Source organism: Anolis carolinensis, chromosome 5 (genome assembly GCF_035594765.1).
Source record: "Anolis carolinensis isolate JA03-04 chromosome 5, rAnoCar3.1.pri, whole genome shotgun sequence".
Lineage (NCBI taxonomy): Eukaryota > Metazoa > Chordata > Lepidosauria > Squamata > Dactyloidae > Anolis > Anolis carolinensis.
In genome coordinates, this window is record NC_085845.1 from 48875369 (window position 1) to 48897268 (window position 21900).

The following is a 21900-nucleotide window of genomic DNA, read 5'->3' on the forward strand; positions in this document are numbered from 1 at the left end:
TGTGCTTAATCTTAATAGCTTGGACCTCCGTCGTCTTCTTGACGGACGCCATCTGTTTACTCTGGACTGACTGACTGACTGACTGACTACGGCCTCGGACTCTCCTTCCTGTGTTTATCGTTGGAACTGGTGAACTACAAACGTCTGTACCTGCCTTACGACCTTCGGACCGGATTGGAACTTCGCTGACCGCTTCTGCCCTTGTCTGCTGCGTTTGTATCTGGAAATTGCTTGCTGTGTGGAGGAGTAACCTCTTAGTTACTCAAACATAGCTTTTGGCAGCAGAGAAGTATCTGCTGCCAGTTATTTGCATTTCTTTGAACCTTTTGTTCACCAGCTTTTGTTTGTTTAAGTCCCAGGCTGAAGTAAGCTTTTTTGGTTTAACCCGGATTAAACTCCGGTTTAATCCGGTTTATCTTTTAAACGTTTTCCTTGTGTCTTTTTACTTTTAAGGCCAATGTTTGCCTAGCCCTTGTCTTTTACGGGCATTTTTGGTTCTGTTATTCCAATAAACTCTGTTATATCTTATCTTGTGGCGTTCTGTCCTTGACAGCTCTGATACTCATAGAGGGAACATATTAATCAAATTCACAAAAATTAAACACACACATATGGAGGGTCAAATGTAATACTAATTTTGCATTTCACTTAATTTTTTTTAGGTAACTGATGCACCAAATTATAAAATTAAAACTGAAATGATTGGATCTAGCTTCCATTGATGAATTAATTATTCCCCTTTCTCTCTTCAGCCCTTAGTGTACATGTGCCAAACTCAAGGCCCACGAGTAGAATCCAGCCCACCATATCATGTTATGTGGCCCTCCAGATTCTGGACAATTCCTGTATTTCTCATCATTAGACATTATGATTAGAGCCAATGGGAGTTGTGATACAGTAACATCTGGAAGGCTGTTCGTTCTGTTTAGTCAGGCTAGTGAGGTTTGAACTGAGATACAAGGCTTGTAGATATGACGTCTGACTTTAAAATGTCCTTTAATCTTTCCCCAACTTCAGATTCACAAGTGCTGTTGGGCTGCAATTCCCATTATTCCCAGTTCACATTGCGGATCATCAAAAGCAATGGGAGTTGGCATTCAATAACATCTGGGGATCCAAACTGGGTAAAAACTAAAGAGCAATGACCACTATGTAAAAAAAAAAATTATTGTTGGCCCTCTGTATCCACGGATTTTCCATCCATGGATTCAACAGCTCTTTGTAAGCAACCATAAGGAGGAATTGAATTGTTTATTATACCAACCATAGGCCATGGCAACAAATAAAATACAACCTTAAAAGTACAATAAGCACTTTCCAATATAAACATTAAAATTTATTCTATACTCTCGCTCTTTAAAATTACAGTAGCAGTGACATGATAACAACAACAATGTCTGATTTGTATCATCCCAAACTATCTCCATTTCCATTTCTGGCTTCCGCTGTGGACTTTACTACTTTAGCTCGGCTTTTTTGGGCTGCAACTGCAAATGTGGCAACCTTTAATGTTATATTTTTAGAATAACCCACTAGCAAGTCACAGATAACTGCTGACTGTTGCCATGCTGCGTTTTCTTCCAAAAGGGCTCCCAGAAGATTACCATAAGGATGATGTGGCCCTTGATGAAAATGAGTTTGACACCCCTGCCTTAGTGCATGTACACAACTGTTCTGGAAGGTTTCATAAGCCTCCATGTTGACAAGGGGTAGAGGAATAGGGAGAATGGGGAGAGAAACATCAGCAAGATCATGGATTCCAACCAAGGACTGGATTCCTCTTCTTTCCAGCTCTTTGTATACCAAAGATAGTGTACCATAGAGATTTCATCCATAGTTTGCATTAATTAGCACTGTCAGACCAAATGGACTCCGAAATATAAACAAAAGAAAAAGAAGAGTCAAAATTCTTTCCAAGATTTATCCTCTTTTTGTACAGATGTTTGCATATACAGTAGAGTCTCACTTATCCAACACTCGCTTATCCAACGTTCTGGATTATCCAACGCATTTTTGTAGTCAATGTTTTCAAAACATCGTGATATTTTGGTGCTAAATTCATAAATACAGTAATTACTACATAGCATTATGGTGTATTGAACTACTTTTTCTGTCAAATTTGTTGTTAAACATGATGTTTTGGTGCTTAATTTGTAAAATCATAACCTAATTTGATGTTTAATAGGCTTTTCCTTAATGTCTCCTTATTATCCAACATATTCGCTTATCCAACATTCTGCTGTCCCGTTTATGTTGGATAAGTGAGACTCTACTGTAGTTGTTTCTTGTATCTTAAAGGAACATAATGCTTACGAGGATTTTGTATTTTCACCGTGGAATCTGGATCAGGGTGCTGCTTATGTATCACTTGAGTGCAAATCTGTTCAATAAGAATCTGAGGATAAGATTTAAGAGCAAAATGTTACATTTGTTCATCAAAACATTATTCTAACAGCTACTATATGGATGTTTTTAAGGCTAAAGTTCAGCCATCTTTGTTAAATTATGATCTGTAAAATAATTATCTCCATACATAGTTGTCTAAACCATGGAATAGTTCCAAAAGAACTCAAAAGAGGAAGAAGTGGGATGAAGTTTACATATATTACAAAGCAGGAAAAAAATCAAACTTATTTGGAGAACAAGGAAGGGCTACTCAAGATCTCTTCCTGTAATAGTAGGAACAATTATTTGCCCACAGTCAATGACAAAATAAGATTAAAATAATGCCTAATATTTCTTCCTGTGAAGTTAAGGGACACTTTTTTCACAACTGGAAGCTTTTTGTGACCAAACTAAGTCTGATTTATAACTACATAACAGAAGCTTTTTTTTTTTGCTAGATGAAAACATATCAGCACACTTATTACACTAATATTTAGAAACCTAGTAGACAATATATAAATTAATAGTACTGATTATTTGAAATCCAGTTTAAAAAATCTAAACTAAATTTATCAGCTGGAACTTAATAGCACAACATGAAACAAATTGAGAATAATTTCTAGATACAGTAATTACAAAGACTAGTACCTCAAATAGGACATTGTATGTAGTCATGGTAATTAAACTTGTCTGAAGTGTGAGCCTCTCGGCCAGCAGAGAGAACAATCCATGCCCAAGCATGATTTCAGCTTTCCTCCTAAAATTATATATTGAGATTAAAGAAAATCAATACAATATAAGAATAATTAACAGGCACTAATATCTACATGCTACTGGTATGTCTATCTCCTGGAGATCTAACATCTATAAATGGCTTTAGTCACACAACCAAATCTAGGTTAAGTAAACCAACTTTCAAGAGTTTTATACAGGGTGTTTGAAAAAGAACTCCCTATTCACCATTGAAATTCAATGGTGAATAGGAAGTTTTTTTCAAACACCCTGTATATCTACAAACAACCCTTTGTTCATGCTTCAAATTTCCTTTAGATCTATGAAGAGTTATCTACAGCTTCTCACAGAATACTGTCAAATGACTTCATAGTCAACTGACTTCCAAACAAGCAAGATACAGAACCAAATATAAAACTATAATTTCATGTTCTGGTTTGTTTGGAAGCGCCTAACTGTGGTTTCCATTAGGATGTAACGGAAATCCAGGGTTAACTGTGACTTCCTGACTTGTTTCTCTGCTTACGCAAATAAAGGGATGAAAAGGAATCGAACTGGCTGCATGCAAATGAATTAAACTGATACACTTCAAAACTAAGATGAAGTTTTCAAAACACAGTCAATGTCTAATATTAGTTGCAATTTTAAATCTCTATTTCCATTACAAATATCGAACCAAAATTTTACAATTTACACAAATACATAAGCACTTAAAGTACTTATTATTTTAATGGCAATTTGATGCATTCAATTAATATATATTAAATACTGGTTATTATTTTAATGTCAGTTTTATATTGCTTTATTACAAAGTACTTCAAACCTTCGCTTCCTAAGTACACTGTTTCGAATTGGTTTAAACATTGCAAATTCACATGGGATTCAGAACTTAGGTTTTCTGTGACTCAAGTTTGGTTGTAGTCTGCTCGATACTTACTTGGGTGCCAAATGCTTCAAGAAATAGCCCATCACCTTTAGGGCTTGTACCCTGATCCCTTCACTTTTTGAAGCAAGAAGTTTGTAGATAACACTATGTAAGAGAAATAATAAGAATTCAAAATAAGAATGTAGATAAATTAATAGTACCTAGGCCCTGATACCACAGCTAATCTTAAGCGATGCTACACAATCATTGGTGAAGAAGACCAACTAAATACACTAGCATGTAAGTAAATAATACATAAAATTGAGCTGTATGTTTCCCATCTCTAATTTCTTGAGAAAGAAGCAAATAGGTATGACACTTATTCCTGGGTTTGCATGACACGGGAAACAAATCAGCACAGTGTCATAATTAATAAGCCAGGTTTCACAATTCCCTGAGTTATCATGTCATACGAACTAAGCCAAAGAAACCAATGGAACAGCTTTAACTTTCAACTGGACTCAAACCATCATCAATGGGAGTCACAGCAAGCACTGTATTAACCTTTGTACAAAATGAAATGATACACATTTTTAAAAAGATGGAAATAATTATAGAATATCACTGAAATAAGAACAGTTTCCCAAGATATCATTTTATAGAGAACAGTATGTACAGGAGAACAGTATAATTGTTATGAATTCCTTTCAAATGCTGTTCCTTTACCCAGTTCATAGTGTAAGAAAACACATTTATTAGCATTTCAACATTCCAAGTGACAGGACTAAAATTTCTTAAAAGCCCCAGTCTCTGGTGAGGGAGAAATGTATGCTAACAGTAATATTTGACATGTGTCCCCTGCTAGTCATATATGACAGCTGTAAGAAGAGAGGGGGAAATGAATGCTGTCATCTGACATCCTTTTCATTTCATTCACACACTCTGCTTGAAATTACTACACAAAAAGCACAAGGTTAATTCTATACATATTAGAATCTTAACACACCAATCTTCCATTTAACATCACAGGAGTGCATGCATTATTCTGTCTACATCCTGTTTGCTTTCTTTCTTCCTATTAATAATTCCCTGCTCAGATTTTAGGGGCTGTTTTTTTAAAGTATCAAATTTACAAGCGTATGTATATGATATAATGTATATATTGTATTATATAACTTATATTACATATTAGGAATTTAGCAGCTACGATATATACTTTTATCACGATAATTAAGAAACACTGTAGACATTTAGCTGAATATATCTTGTACATTCAATTTGGCAAATATTACAAAAGAAGAACTACTTCCTATATATACTCATGTATAAGTCTAGAAAGTTTAGTTTAAAAATCTACCCCAAAAACCTGGACCAACTTATCCATAAATCAGTTTAAGAACCGTACCTAAAATCTAATAAAATAATAAATAACAAAATAATGAAATATAATAAAAAAGGGAATTATCCCCTGTGTTAAAAGATAAAATTTTGGTCCGTTCTTGGAAAACCTAAAATAAACACTGCCCCCCGTTTCTGACTCCACTGTGGCACCGCTTCCAGCCTTTTTTTTTTTAGTGCTTTGGGTAGGAAAATGGCAGTGATGGTTGCAGCTTTTTGGCATTTCCCTTCAAAGGAATACTGTACTGCAAAAATAAGAGTTGGTGCTTTTTTAGATTTTCCTGAGGTCCACTAAGTTTTCACCTTTTCCAGTCTACTTAGATAAGTGATGGTTCCTTTTTTGTTAAATTAACAAAAAGTACAATGCCTTTTTGAATGCCTGAGCAGGAAAATAGATGTGGTACCAACCCTCTGAGGCAGTGTTGACATTTAACTCCCTCCACTTAATGGGCTTCTACTTAATTTTGGCCCCCAAACCTGCTCTTTTCTGAGGGGTGCAGTTGGCACTAGGGGTAATGTGAGAAATATGGGCCTTAAAATGGGGGTTTAGTTTCCCAATTAGCCGCAAAACCTCAATTTATATCCATTACCCAAAGACAATGAAATTGAAACATACAAATAAAGCAAAGATGAATTTAAACTGGGCCACAGATGATGTTCTGCGGAAACCAGTTGGTTCTATACTGCTTGTGTTCTTTATACACACCTCTTTTAAAGCAGCTCCACTGGCTTCCGACAAGTTTCCGGGCCCAATTCAAAGTGCAACCTGTAAAGCCCTATACGTTTTGGGTCCAACCTATCTTTAAGACTGTATCTCCTTCTATGAACTGGCTAGGGAGGCCCTTCTTTCGGTCCCACCACCATCTCAAGTACAGTTGGGGGAACAAGAGAGAAAGGTCCTTTTCGGTGCTGGCTCCCCAGCTCTGGAACACCCTCCCTAAAGAAATTAGATTAGCCACAAATCTTCAAGCCTTTCAGTTCAGTTTAAAAACATGGCTCTTCAAACAGGCCTATGATCCTGTGGTCAGCTCGATGAATCACTGATTATGCCTCTCCCTCTCCACACTTCGATTGGTTACAGCAGATAGTTGGCTTATTCGTAGGTTCTACTGCATTTTTGGAATTGTATAATTTTATACTTTCTAAGCACTGTTGTTTATACTTATGTCATTGTACAGTGTTCCCTCACGTATTGCGGGGGTTAGGTTCCAGAACAACCCGCAATAAATGAAAATCCGCGAAGTAGGGACACTATATATATTTTAATATTTATACATTATTTTAGTAGTTATACACTATTTTAAGTCTTTATCAACCAATCGTGTGTTGATAAATTGCCTCCTTCTCCTCCTGTTGCCGCTTGGGCTTCTTTTCTCTCCCTTTGGCTTCTCCTTCCTCCCTTTCCTTAGGCTATAAATTGTAATTTTTTATTATTTATAATAGTCTTTTAGAGTTCATTGAAAAACCGCGAAACAGCGAATCTGCAAAAAGTGAACCACAAAGTAGTGAGGGAACACTGTACTTATGTAATTGTATTTATACTTTGCATTGTTCTTTATATGCGACACTTGGAGTGCTTCTGTGAGCCACCCTGAGTACCTTCGAGGAGATGGTATAAATAAAGATTTATTATTATTATTATTATTATTATTATTATTATTATTATTATTTAGTGTTTGATTAAATGGCACATTAGCACAGGCATTCATTGAAAATTATAGTGGAGTTCATTGTAGCTTCTGAATCCTATCACAAGTCAAGCTTAATCATTTGTAATTACAGCATACATTATAGATTTGCTAAGTTTGGGCTTTACAACACTATTTTCTTTTCTGCTGGTTATTTTCTTGCCAAAGCAAAACACAACCCCACCAATAAAAAATTAGTAAAGGTAAAGGTAAAGGTTTCCCCTGACGTTAAGTCCAGTCATGTCTGACTCTGGGGGTTGGTGCTCATCTCCATTTCTAAGCCAAAGAGCTGGCGTTGTCCATAGACACCTCCAAGGTTATGTGGCCGGCATGACTGCATGGGGCGCCGTTACCTTCCTGCCAGAGCGGTACCTATTGATCTACTCACATTGGCATGTTTTCGAACTGCTAGGTTGGCAAGAGCTGGAGCTAACAGCGGCCGCTCCCGCCGCTCCCGAGGTTTGAACCTGGGACCTTTCGGTCTCCAGCTCAGTGCTTTAACGCACTTCGCCAACGGGGCTCCTTAATAAAAAAATAAAAAATTAGTGTTTCATATTATACAAATAGGAGTTTTTCATATGTATGTAAAGATGTGAAAAATTAATCTCTTTTTTTCTACAACAGGCCCAGTCGAGTTCTAAAACACGTGGACCAAGGTGGCATTCCCAAAGAAACATACCTCAGTTAAAAGGTGGGTATATACTATTTCATCACACTAAAGAAAAATTCCACTAAAAATCCAGTTTCTGCCTCTTGCTGTTAAAGGTTCCTCCCTAAACTACAAACCCCAGCATTCTGCAGGAGTGTTGTAGCTCAGCCATCATGGCCTGTATTCCATCAAGAGATGGAGTTGGAAACAGATAATGCTGCAGATTTTGCAGACATTTCTGCCCCGGATAGGGGCCCCTTAGCCTTGCAGCTGCCTGGTATGGTTGTTTCAGAAGAACCACTAACTGGAGAACATTCCGACGTCTCCTCATTGTTACCTACACCAGATGGTGTTGACCTCGGTGTAGGACTGCCAACCAAAAGATGAGTGGTTCAAATGATCTCCTGTCTGTGAGCTCTAGCTTCCCATGCAGGGACATGAGAGAAGCCTCCCACAGGATAGTAAAACATCTGGGCGTCCCCTGGGCAATATCTTTGCAGACGGCCAATTGTCTCACACTAGAAGCGACTTGCAGTTTCTCAAGTCGCTCCTGACACCAAAAAAAGGTTGATGGAAAATGAATATATAACAATACATTCACTTCCCATCAATAGATCAACTTTCATCAAGAACAGTAACTACAATACTTGGAAAAATAGCAGTCTACCTATTTACAGACCACATTGATGCACCCCATATCAATGAGCAATTTAGCTAGATATCGGCAGACATATTTCACATTTTTTCTTTGATTTTGTGCTTCTTTACAGACACTAGAACCTTTTCCCTGTCCTAAGAGGTGTCCTGCACTTAGCTGAGAAAGAACAGGCAGAAGCCATAAAATATTCACCATCATCAGTTGTAAACTAAGCCAGTCTTCGCAGCAGTCTTTTAAGAATGATGCAAAGATTGCGACTGCTCTCATGACAGTTGCTTTCAAGACTGATCAGACAGGCCTGCATGTGATAATGCTACTTTTAATCTCAAAGACTGCAGACAGGCAATCTGAAAAAACCAAGTCTAACTGGATAAAGGCATGTACATTCTCCAGAAGGGCAACATAAAAGATAGCCTGTAGTATCTTTAATGTTTACAAAATATTTTAAAAGCTATTTATATATGTTATTTATATACTGAATCTAGAAAAATATGTTTTGTCACATATCTTAAATATATTTAATGGGCAACAGTTTAAATATATATCAAATGCTGATTTGTCCTAGAGCAGTTATTGAAATTTGTGAAACAAACATCAGAAAACAAGTGATACTTCAAGCTAGACTATTTACACATACACACTTACCCAGGGCTAGGTAATAAAAAGGGGGTATGCCTTTTGTCACTTAAATAAAAACAAAGTAATGCATGAGGGATTTCATATGATATTCATATTTCTGAGAGTTTTTATTAGGGTTCCCCACAAGCCACATTACCATACAAATGATCACAACAGCCAGTACCAAAAACTAGCAGTAAAGAGAGGGGAAAAGCAATTATGAACAAGACCAGGTGACTCTGGAGACTGAAAAACTTGTAATGTGTAATACAATACAACCCAGGGTTAACCGTAAGTTGTGACAAAAACATATGAAATGAGAATACACTTTATACAGTAAATGAATTACTGCTCCCAATCTGTTCTAACAATCACTGTGTTCCTTGATGGCATGTTTGTCTACTGCCATCAGCCCTAAATCCATTTTAAATGAGAAAAGGCCCAACAGTACAGCCACCCATGGTGCTGTAAACTAAATGATGACATTTTCAAACCTAACTGGAATAGGAATAGCAGTAGGTACAAATGGGAGATGGAAAGAATCAACATACTGTTTTGGCTGAAGGCAAAATGCACCTCTAATAATGTCATAAAACATGAAAGTCATAAAACAGCTGGGTATTTAGTGAGCAGGGATTCCCATTTAACAGGGCAAGATTAAGTGGAACCCAAACTACAAAACAGAACCATAGGAACAAGAATGGCATCAGGTAGTGAAGTGTGCGGAATTAAAAAAAATTGCATTCAGATGAAAAACTGAGTTTTCAGCCATTTCGAATTCATGGACATGGCGGATGTAGAGATTAGAATCCACCCTAGTAAAAGGATTCTCAAACATGACTAAAAAGATGGAACTTTATAGCACAAGTAATGACTAAGGGATAGGTTACAAGCCCATGTACAGCTATCTAAAATTCCACAGAAACACAATTTAATACACTGCAATGTTGTTAAATAATATGTCCTCACTGGTTCAGGAGACTAAATATTCAAGCTTTAAGAACAATATACATCTCAGATGGCTCTGCCTACCAAGGCCAACAAATGTGGTAACCTCATTTGAAACACGTATAACATAGTATATCGATTTAACATTTAATACATGCTTTATCTCAAGTTGATTAAGTATTCAACTGTAATAAATTTACATTTTCAACAGTGGGACTACAAAATTAATGCACAAGAGGAGAAACTGAAGGAAACTCTTCTGGAGCAGTTAATTTGACAAACCCACCAGCAGTACAGGTGACCAAATAGAAAACTGACATACTCCTTCTGCCACATCATATCTCTTACCGTAAGCCATTCCTCTGATCAAAGGCAGGGATCATAGAACTGGGGTGCTCTGACATGAGAGCAACAAGCAATTGCAGAACATCCATTAAATTGTCATCCTGTTAAATATAAAGAAAAACTCACCTTCAAATAAATCAGCATCATCATCATCATCATTTGATATCCCATTCTAAAGTTGTGCTTTAAGTTTAATTATTTCATTTCTGTATTTCTCCCCTGTTGCTCTAGGTTAAATGTAGCAGACAGAGTAATTCTAACTTAAAGTTGACCCTGGAATAGGCAGATGCCTTGTTTGTTAGCAGAGTCACCAGTACAACATGCTAATCTCTTTTCAGGACATCAGTCAGAAGAACAGACAAAAAGGGCCATAGAATCAGAGAATGATAGAACATAATTTATGACTTTTTAATTTAATGCATCATAGAGTCAGAAGGGACCATATAGTCCATTGAGCAAACCTCCTGTTTAATGTAGGATCTCCAGCTAAAGCACCCCAGTAGTAGCTATTCAGCCTCCAGAAAGGAGACCCCACCACATCTCTAGGCAATTGGTTTCATAGCCAAACTGCTCTCACTATCAATATGTTATTATATTCATATAATATATATTCTGATTTTCCCTGATCCTGTTTCCCTGACACTATGATTATCTGATCAAAGCTAGGCCATAATCACACAAAGTAATTCCAGCATTCCTAAATTGGAAAGGTTTGGATTCAACCTAACTTTTATCACCTCAGCTGGCTGTCAGTCATCTTGGTTTTAATTCCATTCTAAAGAATTCATTTAATTGCACTTTATATCAATTCATTAGAGGAAAGACAGCAACTGCTCACATGTTGGCTTTTCTTTGCAAATGGCCATATTAACATTTAAGTGTCTACACAACACTATATGAGCCAAGTATTCCAGGGATTATGTCCAGGAATGTGGCTGCACCTTTCAGAACTTGCATAATGTTTTCTTCAGATACGTTTTTTTTTTTCAAATTACTGCATTACTAGTTGCTGTTTTAAATTGTTTGTAGCCACATGCATACACAAACCCAGTTACTAGGTTGTATCTGCCTAAAGAAATGTTAGGCTCCTTCAAACATAACCTATCACTACCCTTGCCAAACAGAAAACCACTATGGAAAGTGAAGGGACTTTCAGCAGCAAGACTATGGCACAAATATCTGTTGCTGAAGAACAAAGACTGCTTTTAATATATTTATTAAGAGTCTTTATATATCACTAGGAATAAACAAAGCTCTTAGGTATGCTTAAAGTAGGTCTTTGGATCTTTGCCACTATATACCAGCTTAAAGGCCCACCACATTTGATGAATAGTGGAAGCAGAAAGGAGTTTTGATGTCTGAAAAAGTCTACCTAGAAATCTGTAGCCATTTCTATAAATTCCACATATGTCAATGAGTCAACCATGAATAACTGGGTGTAAGATTGCTGCTGCTGCCTGTAACCCTAACCTTGAAACCACTTACTGCAAAACATCCTGGTGGACAATCAGTGAAACAATCTGCAGTTAAGCCTTTTGCAGGCCTTTCTTTGCAAAGGGGTTCTGTTTAAGTTTTTTTTTTTCAAATGTGATTTGAACTACAGTTGTGGTTTGTGCTTTATACAGGATATACTGAAAACATAATTTAAAATAATATGTGTTTCAAGGCTGCTTAGAATGCTTCCAAACTGTATCTGAAGCAGGCATGTTTCAAGTGCTGTCTCTCAGCAAGAAGGTATAGGTGAATGCTCTGAGGTGGGATCTATATTTCTTGAAGAAAAATCTAATTAATTCTTTATTCTACTCATTTAAAGCACCCTGAAAGAAATTAGTTTGGCTAGATTTATGTTCTAGTTTCCCAACTCTTTGATGTTACATCTGGCAGCAAGCGTTTGCCTGGTACTAAAATATGAAGATGCAGATATCCCAATGGTAACCAACATTTATTTCCAATTATGTTTACAAGCTTTGAGTTCATTAACATCTTTATTTTTAAATTCACATTGAGAAAGCATTACTTTACTTAAAAGACAAAATAAAAGGGAAATTACTTGAACCCTACAGAACAGTTGTTTATAGATGCAGCTTTGCCATCTGTTCCTTTCCTACCACCTCCAGTCATGTATCAGATGAATGAACTGAGTAGGAAACTACCAGAATTCAAGATGCTAATGAACTTCAGTGCACTATTGAACAGGGTTTCTAAATCACTCGCTACTGAGTTTCTAGGAATAGTTGATCATTGTGCTTTGTTTTTCTTACTTCGGAGCCATCTTGTGGCAGGAGGAGATATTTTATTTTAAAGCTTCCTTTGAGCTTTTTAACTGCTAAATTGAGATTACCTCATGAATGGTGAGGAGATAGTTGAGGATGCCCTGGAGTTCATCTTCTTTCACTCCGTGATCCTGGAAAGATAAACAGCTGTACAACACAAACCATTCTCAAGCACACAAACATATCATGGATACAAAGGGTAAACTCTGAAACAGATGAAGTGACTGTGAAATAAACAGGATTCATAAACACATAACATTTCCAGGCTTTTATCCAAAATGTACAAGTCTATCAGGAACTATTGCTATGTATCCTCTATGATTTCCGTGCAGCCTTATATATTATGTCTTTGGATCCAAATCTATGGGCGCTCTCCCATAAATGAACTCTGACTTAACAACAAACTGGCTTATAAGTCTGAGCGCAAAGGGTTCTTTGTCTAAGAAAGAACAATGATAACAGAATAACAATGACATTTTTGAGGAGAAAGGCTCAAATACCTGCAAAAAGTTTATAAAAGGTCCAGAATTGAAAACGAGTCAATATATCGTTCTGATGTGGTTTGGAGAGGAGGTGTTCAACTTGCACTCAGCACAACAAATACACAGAACAGAAATGCTACCACCTCATAAAAAGGCTAGCCATGAAAATCTAAGATTTCTTGTGTGCCTGTGTGCAAATCATATTTTTAGCATAGGAATGTACTGCTATACTGCTTCCCTCAGATCCCAAAAAAAACCTTGCTGGTGCTCTGCTTTAATACTGTTGCCTCCAAAATTAGAAAAAAATTATCTACACCTACGTAGAATAGGCATGGCTCCCAACTTCTCTCACTTGCCATTTATTAATCAATCTGATTCTGCCTGAAGTCACCTTCTCACCATCTAGATGGCTAGACATCTAACATGTGATGCTGGTTAAAACCATACAGGCAAACCTAAAATCAACACTCCACTTAAGCATTCTTAAGACTTGGAATTGCACGGCAGTTATATGGCATAATGAGCGTGCTCTTTGGTAAGTTTTTAAACTTGCTATGTTTAATACAAATGTATTTAATATAATATATATGTAAAGTAAAGGTAAAGGTTTCCCCTGACGTTAAGTCCAGTCATGTCTGACTCTGGGGGTTGGTGCTCATCTCTATTTCTAAGCCGAAGAGCCGGCGTTGTCCATAGAGATCTCCAAGGTCATGTGGCCAGCATGACTGCATGGAGCGCCATTACCTTCCCGCCGGAGCAGTACCTATTGATCTACTCACATCTGCATGTTTTCGAACTGCTAGGTTGGCAGGAGCTGGAGCTAACAGGGGCCGCTCCCGGGGTTTGAACCTGGGACCTTTCGGTCTCCAGCTCAGTGCTTTAACGCACTTCGCCACCGGGGCTCCAATATATGTAGGAATGTACATATACATTCCCCTTAGGGAGAAACACAGACATGGCAATGCCTGGGAGCTTGACTCGTATTACATTCCAGTGTGTGGCACACATTGTATAGCATCATCAGGTACTTTCATATTTTCCATAGCATCAGTTAAGACATACATTAAATTACACAACAAGCTAGCAATTATACATTCATTTTAAACCATACAGCTTTGGCCATTTGTCCCTTTTAACATACCGGGTGCTTTATCTCTTTAACATAGCTATCAGCATATCTGGTCAGTTATAAAAACAGAAATAGCATTTCAGTTTGTATGGCATCTATCCCTTCATACACTAGAGACTGGCAAAACCAGTCTAATTGCTAGCTCCTTTTTACCCTTTTTATTCTTTCCCTAGTTTCTGTCCAACCTACCTGTTTCTCCACCTCGTTTGCATCAATAATCCTCTCCTCCTATCAGATTGTTGGACATAATATAAACAGGTCGAACATAGTTAGATCATCACTTCTAATGGCCTTCTAACCTGATTACATCAGCTAGTCAATTGCATCAGCCATCACCGTACCTGCATGGCTTTATTTTCAGTCAAGCCCGGAAGGTACTCTCTTATCTTATAGACACTTAACTGATAAACTGCACATTTTAATACATCTTAACTTTACATCTTAAAATGTGCATTAATATATTCTATAGGATATATTCTCCATGTTATTTCCAAGTCTCAATATTAGCAATCAAAATAAACCTAGCTCCTAACATGGGAAAAGGCTATCACCAAGAAGCTTTATTAATGTTACCCTTATTTAATACACACTATATTTCCATTTTACAGTTTCACAGCAAAACTAAACCAAAATCTAAGACTGATAATCTTTTGTGTAGTATATTCATCAGTCTGAAGGAAAATCAACTCAAAACATGCTAGTGATTGGTGTCACAACATGATACTCTGTCATGGATGGAATTAGCATGTCATTATATTCCGTTTTTTTAAAGTAACTTGCAAAGTTTTAAAATCTGTGAACAATGAAGAATGCAAGCACCACTGAAATGAGGTAATTTTAAAATGTCACCACAAATGTGCCCTTCCTTTGTTACACTTGAGCTTGACTGATAAGAAATGGCACCCCTCTTCTCTTTTTGGGGTACATATTTTTCATATAAAAATCTAACCAACCAAAGTGCAATACAGAACAGCTTTTAAAGAAAGTGACAATGATACAACACTACCATGAATTTCAGACAACTTACCTTCATTACCAACTGCTTGACAAACATCAGTAAAAAGGCTCGTAGAGAAAGAATTTCCTTCTGATTAGGGCGAGGTCCATCTTTATTAAGAAAATAAAAAATATTTTAAGAGAATAAAATCCACAGCTTCCTATCATTTGTGTCCAATTACAATACATACCCTGTTTTGTATCATCACAAACTCATACACACATACACACTGAAAAAGTCAGTATACATTCTTAGCTAACCTAGAACACTTAAATTATTTCTCAGTTCATTTGTTTTAAATGATAATGAAAAGCAAACCAAGAATTCCAAATTTGAGTATTTTTATTCAAAATTAAGTGAAGCATTGCCAGATTTGCCTTAACTACACAGAGATCCTTCCATCAGAAATTCCAAATCTAGGAAAGAGGTATGGAATGTATACTATGTTCATAAGGAGTCTTAAGTGAGGCATATATCCTACAAAATTATTGTAATTTTTTTCTGTGCATTTTCTTGACATGGAAACAAACACTTAATCTAAGAAAACTGGGTTAGAGCACACTCTTCCACCTTTGTGCAAGTTTCTGCGAGTTATCACACACATTACACAGAAAACTGAAACTTTGTAAACTGTAGTTTAATTAAAAAAGAAGTGTTCATCTGATGAAGTGGACTCTGGTCCAGAAAATTATGCTTATGGCATAATAAATGTGTCCATCTATATCATGGAATAAGATTATTTGTTCCTTTTCATTTATAGAAAAAACAAGACTCTACAGACAGATACAAAATACAATTTTACTGCATGGTTTACGTATCCTGCCCCTACCAAGCTATTTGACATTTCAGAAGTACTGTTCTATGATTCTAGATGTCAAAACAGAAACGAACACATTTACTAAAGAGTGTACTACTTAGAGATACTTTGCTGATAAAGAGAAGGAATATTTACTCATACCTAAACCTTTTGGAATTATTCCACTGCGATCCTGAGGATTCACTACCCAGTAGTAATATTTCAAAGTATGCATTGCCAGTAGAACTGTCCCAACTCGTCGAATTGCATTGTATATATTAGCTGTGCCAATGAACTCAGTAGACAAGTAAGTGTACAAAGTCAGTTGAATCTGTTTGATCCAATTAAAAAGTGAACAATTTAACCAAAATTTTATATACAAAGGCATTTTTTCATTGATTATTCTATCAAAAATTATATGAGAAAAAAACAAGTCATAAATCAAATTAGACAAGCAACAAGCCAGCAGATAATAAACAGGAAATACAACCAGAGCCATTTATGCATAAACTTTTCAAAAAGATGACCTGATAGCCAAGAATCTATCAATATCAATGTTACAGACAAGTTGAGTCTAAGGACCTCATCACATAGAAAGAGTCCTCCATTTCTACACACTTTAAAGTCAAAATCCCATGGATCTCATCAAACGATGCACAATCCATTCCATGGTTTGCCTGTGGGACTCCATCTCCCCAGCATGTAGAAACGGATGGAATTGAAAGACAGGTTGGAATCTCGGTTCCCTGTGCTTAGCAAATGGTATTTTTCTGTGGGATGAGAAATGGTACATTTGCTCATTTTCACTGTGTTTAATGACATGTCAGTGTAGGTGTGCATGACGATTATCTTTTCATGTCCCTCAGTGCTCCTTTCTGCTGCCATTACTATTCAGAGACAGAAAAGGACTGGTAAATAATTATATCCTCCTTAAAATATATTTTTGTTGCTGTAGCTTTGCAACTTTGAACCTTTGAAATTCTGCCTTATTAGTAATTTCCTGTTTAGAAAGCTTTTCCGCAATTTTGCAATTTAAAAAAGAAAAGTGGGGGGAAATCCTGTGACGTAGGCACTCCATAGATGACGGAATAGGAGGAGGCAACAGCGGCCTGTGCGATGAGGAATGAAATGCATGGTTTAACAAGAAACGGGCAGGGGCACATTGTGTGGTAGGGGAGGAACGCGACAAGAAGAAGATGCTACCTCCCTCTCCCCCTCCCTTGTGTTTTATTTATTTATTTCATGTCAAAAGCATTGCATAATAAATAAGTTTAAAAGCGATAAAATAAAGGAATCACAAACAGCTAAATAGTTTTAGATTTAAAGTGGGCAACAGCAATCGCATTGTCCTTAGCTTTGAACAACTCCTCCTCTGTGCATGAGGCAGGGCATTGTGGGCAAGCATAGATATGAGTTGTTTGTTCTGCTCCAGAGTCACACAAGGTGGAGGATTCCTCCAGGTAGTGCCATCTTGTGTGATGAGGTCCTAAGCAATTACAAATCCAAAGGCTTCAATGTAAAAACATTTACATCAGAATATGGTGAATATTATTTGTGAGTAAACAGGATTACAATCCCACATATCTCCTGTTTGATAGCTGTGGTATGCTGGTGTATCCTTGCATTTATATATCACTCATTAATGTCATGTTTCTTCATAGGTGGCTTATATTAAGCATGTTCAGACACAGAGAAGGTGCATTAATGAGTGAATTATGCATTCCTTTAAAAGTAGCTTTTCCAGACCTCAAATGCCTACAGTCATTAATGATAGCTACTGTACATCACGCCTTCTTGCCATATACATGGAAAATATTACCTTGGCTGGGGTATGAATCCATATTGCAGGGTTAAGGAGAATGTGATCACACAGCTGCTTCAGCAAGGGCACACCATGGTGCAAATTGCTCAGATATTTAGCAAAAGCAAGGCAAAGTTCTAGAACAGCTCTGCTGACGTGTGCTTTGGAAGACTGTAGAAAACGAAGAAAATGAGTTGAAGGCGACATATAGGCAACATTTAGTACAGCCAAAACACAGAAAGAATCAAAATAGGAAGGGGAGAAGAAGGCATTTACCTTTTCAAGACTGTATCCTATGACAAGGAAGCCCTTACAAGAAAGCATTTGTTCTTGCATAGCTATTGATTTCTTCAGCAACTCCATGATGAAAGCCAAGAGAATGGAACTGAAAAATACAGGATTGAGGTATTATATTATAAGATTTAATGTTTAAAAGCAAGGTGGAACAATACTAGATTCCGATTTATCTTCTTCTCAATTTAACAACACACATTAAAAGCAAATACAATTAATTTTACAGTAATATTTCACAAGCTGTTCCAATTTCTCTCCAGAAAACCACAACCTCCTGCATTCATCCTTCTGGTGCAACAATCTTCAGTTACATTAGAAACTTGATATTCTTAGGAAGGATCCAAGTAACTTAGGTATACTGTATGATCTTAAGGGAGAGGAAACTTCTCTGCACTGTGTCCCATTTATGGAACATAATCCCCAGGAAAGGCTATATGGTGCTAACTTTGCTATTTGTTTTGATGGATGCCAGCTTATCTCTCATAGTGATAATTCTATATTAATATTATCATTCTATTTTCTCTAATAAATTTCACTGTACTTTGGTATTTGCAAGGGGGAAGGGCAGTTGAAAAGTATTTTAGTGACAAATTAAATTAATTAATTCACAGTCATCAATGCTCATGGAAGTACTGTGAATTACTAATCCAAGTTATTAAATCACCATCATGGGCAATTCATTCTGTGTTAATTCATTCCCAATCTGAAAGCAAACTGGACGGAAAGCAGAGAATGCAGAAACCCACAATATTTTCAAAAACATTCTTGATCTGTAACATATAAAATGAGGTTCACAACTGCAATGGCCTTAGGTGACTGCGGGGGGGGGGGGGGGGGGGAGAGAGAGACACATATCTTGGTTGAGATATTTCATTAGAAGTGAAGGATCAGAAACAAATTATCTATTCATCACTTTATTTATTCACTGCATTTTCCCCAGATGGGACTCAAAGCAGCTTACCAAGCACAAGAAATTACAATGAAAACACATAACTAAAACACAAAATCTGAGATTAAAACAGTATTAAACAAACAACAGAATTAAAGTCATTTAAAATATGACTTTCACTAATATTACTGCTAATAGTAAAGCGCCATAAAAAGCTTTCCTGTTGACTTGCTTGTTAAATTCTATACTGGCATGCAATGGCAGCATTAAAAGAAGTCTAGCATGAAAGGTTGTACTGGGCATTATTTAGAAATTTAAAATTATACTTCATGCTCTTCCTGTACTTTCCTTAACCTACTACCATTGAAACAGCAGAAACTGTAAACTTCTTTAGAAAGCGACAACGCCTATTATTATTATTATTATTATTATTATTATTATTATTATTATTATTACTATATTTGTTTATACCCTGCTTTATCTCCCCAAAGCGGACTCCAAAGCAGTTTGACAAGAAATTGTTACCACAATGGCCATTAAAGTTTATACTACAGAATAGCATCATTAATTCACCAGAAAACTTCTAGCTTTGCTTTACAAGACTCACATAATGAAGCTGGAGTACTTTAGATATACTAGACATCTTTCACTGATCATGTTCTGGGCCAAGAAGACAACCTCTCCTTAGTTATAACTAGCATCTCTATTTAAAAAAAAATAACAACACACGCACCACACATACACTCTGACAGGAAGGAATTCATCCCTGAAAAAGAGATTTTCTATTCCCCACCCCCCTCACTCCATAAATTACATAGCTACTGAATGATGTACACATTTGTGTAGAAGACCTGGTGCCAGTAATCTTGACTTCATCTCAAGGTCTTCTCTGTACAAGAGATTTAGAATGATCTAACCTTGAAAATATAAATAATGTCCCCTATGCTGCAATATAATTGCATTATTTGAGGATAATTTTTTTTCCATAAAGCTAAACTGGCTGTCATGACATCTTCACCTTGGCTATATTTAGATGTGCATGTCAATCATTTAATGGGGATTTTTATTATTATTCAGCTGATGCTGTTTATCAAGGCAACTCAACTTAGCCTAGTCACAGTAGTTTCTTGGTCAGAAAAGTCAGATATAAGAATTTTTCTATTAAAGAATTGGGGGGGGGGGGTTATTTTAACAGGCAAAACATACTGAAATTTAAAATGGGAATAAAAATCTTACCAAACAGTTGTGTCAGGTTGATCCAATGAATATTGCCTATAGTCCAGCTGTGCAAACAGAGGGAAAAGCACCTGCACACCTCCAATTGAATGCATTGCACTTTGGATAGAATGGGTTACCACGGCTTTTACGTCCTGTCAATGCCAAGCATGAACAGATAATAAATAGATATTGTTCTTGTGGGACTACCTCTAAGCATTCAAATGCTTCAAGGAGAATCTCTAAAAATCTTATTGTTATCTTGTTGACAAGACAGAAAATATAAGGGAGCAAAAACATATGTGACTACAAGAAGCGTCAAAGGAAATCCATTAAAATAAATCTATCTGGCATTAAAAAACATTTGGCCTATCTGGGTTAGAGAAAAGAGGGAGAGCACATAACTCCCCAAAACAAATGTATTTAGCGGTGGATCAGGCAGATTATAAATCATACGGCTTCTATTAGTCAAATAAGAACACAACAGCTAAAGGGAGGGGGAGCAAAGAAAATTCCTATCCTCTTGAATCGGAAAATAGGAACACCAAAATACCTGTAGCATGAGGGCATGTGGTGAATGGACAAAAATGGAAGGGTTGTCCTTGGGTGAGGATTCTAAGCAGAGTTGTGCATCTGTAGCCCTTGGGTTGTATGTAAAGGCAACAGCATTAGAGAGCTTGCCATCATACAGTAATTGTTTGTGATGGTCAGCAAGGAAGAGATCACTTTCCCCCTTGAATTTAAAAGTTCCCTACAATGGAAGCAAAGTGTAGAGACAAATTAACATCCTCAGACAGAATGGGGTTGGAAGAGATATTTACATACAAGCAACCACCTGAAGACAATTTATCTTTGGAAGTTCAAAATGAATTTCTTGAAACAGCTGCTATTATTCTTACACAGTGTAACCCCAAATTTTTTTTTCTTGGTGTCTTGGTTTTTATGCCTGTTCCTGGGGTTGTTTGGGGGGCTGTTTCAGAAAATTACATTGGATAGACCGCATCAGCGCTAGTTTCTTAGATTATCATGATTTTCTATAGGCTAGCAGATGAAAACTGGTATATGGCATATGTTCTGTATCTCAAAAACTAGAGCCGACAGGGGAAAACTGGTACAATTTTTGGAATCAAGAGTTAAATACACCCCAAGACAGCTATAACATCTAAGGCACCAAAATGTGTGTTAGTCAGTGTTGTTGTTGACATGTGGTACAGTAACCGTGTGAAGAAGGAGTGCCTGCTTTAGGATTTTCTTGCCACAATTCTTATTGTTTTATAAAATGTAAGTGTGGGAGAAATGGCTAAAAAAAGAAAAAAAATACATTTTCATAAGATTTTCAATACCACACTAACAAATAAAACATGCATGCGTGTTTCAACCATTGTTTTAGACTCTAAGCCACAGTTTTGTATTATAAAGATGAACTCCAACAACCTTCAGAGATGCCAAAAGGCGTCTGGTACTTTTCTTTTAAATTAAATATGGCTTTTCGTGTACCTCAAACAAAGAAAGTAAGGTTAATCTCAATTATGGTTTGTTAAACCTATCTTAGATGATTTTTTTTCATGTCAGGAGCGACTTGAGAAGCTGCAAGTCCCTTCTAGAGTGAGAGAATTTGGCCGTCTGCAAGGACATTGCCCAGGGAATGTCCGGATGTTTTTGATGTTTTTACCATCCTTGTTGGAGGCTTCTCTCATGTCCCCTCATAGAGCTGGAGCTGGTAAGTGGAGCTCATCCG

The 21900-nt window shown here is 36.8% G+C and overlaps 1 protein-coding gene across 6 annotated transcripts in view; it reads right to left on the bottom strand.

Annotated features, from left to right (window-relative positions):
• lrba (LPS responsive beige-like anchor protein) overlaps positions 1 to 21900 on the bottom strand; it is a 424775-nt gene that overhangs the window by 354947 nt on the left and 47928 nt on the right. For all 6 annotated transcript variants that reach the window (XM_008111987.3, XM_008111990.3, XM_008111989.3 and 3 more), the window contains exons 10-20: positions 20716 to 20913; positions 20184 to 20317; positions 18041 to 18149; positions 17783 to 17935; positions 16126 to 16294; positions 15198 to 15277; positions 12628 to 12690; positions 10290 to 10387; positions 4055 to 4147; positions 3034 to 3142; positions 2314 to 2395 (exon numbers count right to left, since the gene is read on the bottom strand). In XM_008111987.3, the coding sequence (XP_008110194.2) occupies positions 2314 to 2395; positions 3034 to 3142; positions 4055 to 4147; positions 10290 to 10387; positions 12628 to 12690; positions 15198 to 15277; positions 16126 to 16294; positions 17783 to 17935; positions 18041 to 18149; positions 20184 to 20317; positions 20716 to 20913 (1288 nt within the window). The remainder of the gene's footprint in view (positions 1 to 2313; positions 2396 to 3033; positions 3143 to 4054; positions 4148 to 10289; positions 10388 to 12627; positions 12691 to 15197; positions 15278 to 16125; positions 16295 to 17782; positions 17936 to 18040; positions 18150 to 20183; positions 20318 to 20715; positions 20914 to 21900) is intronic.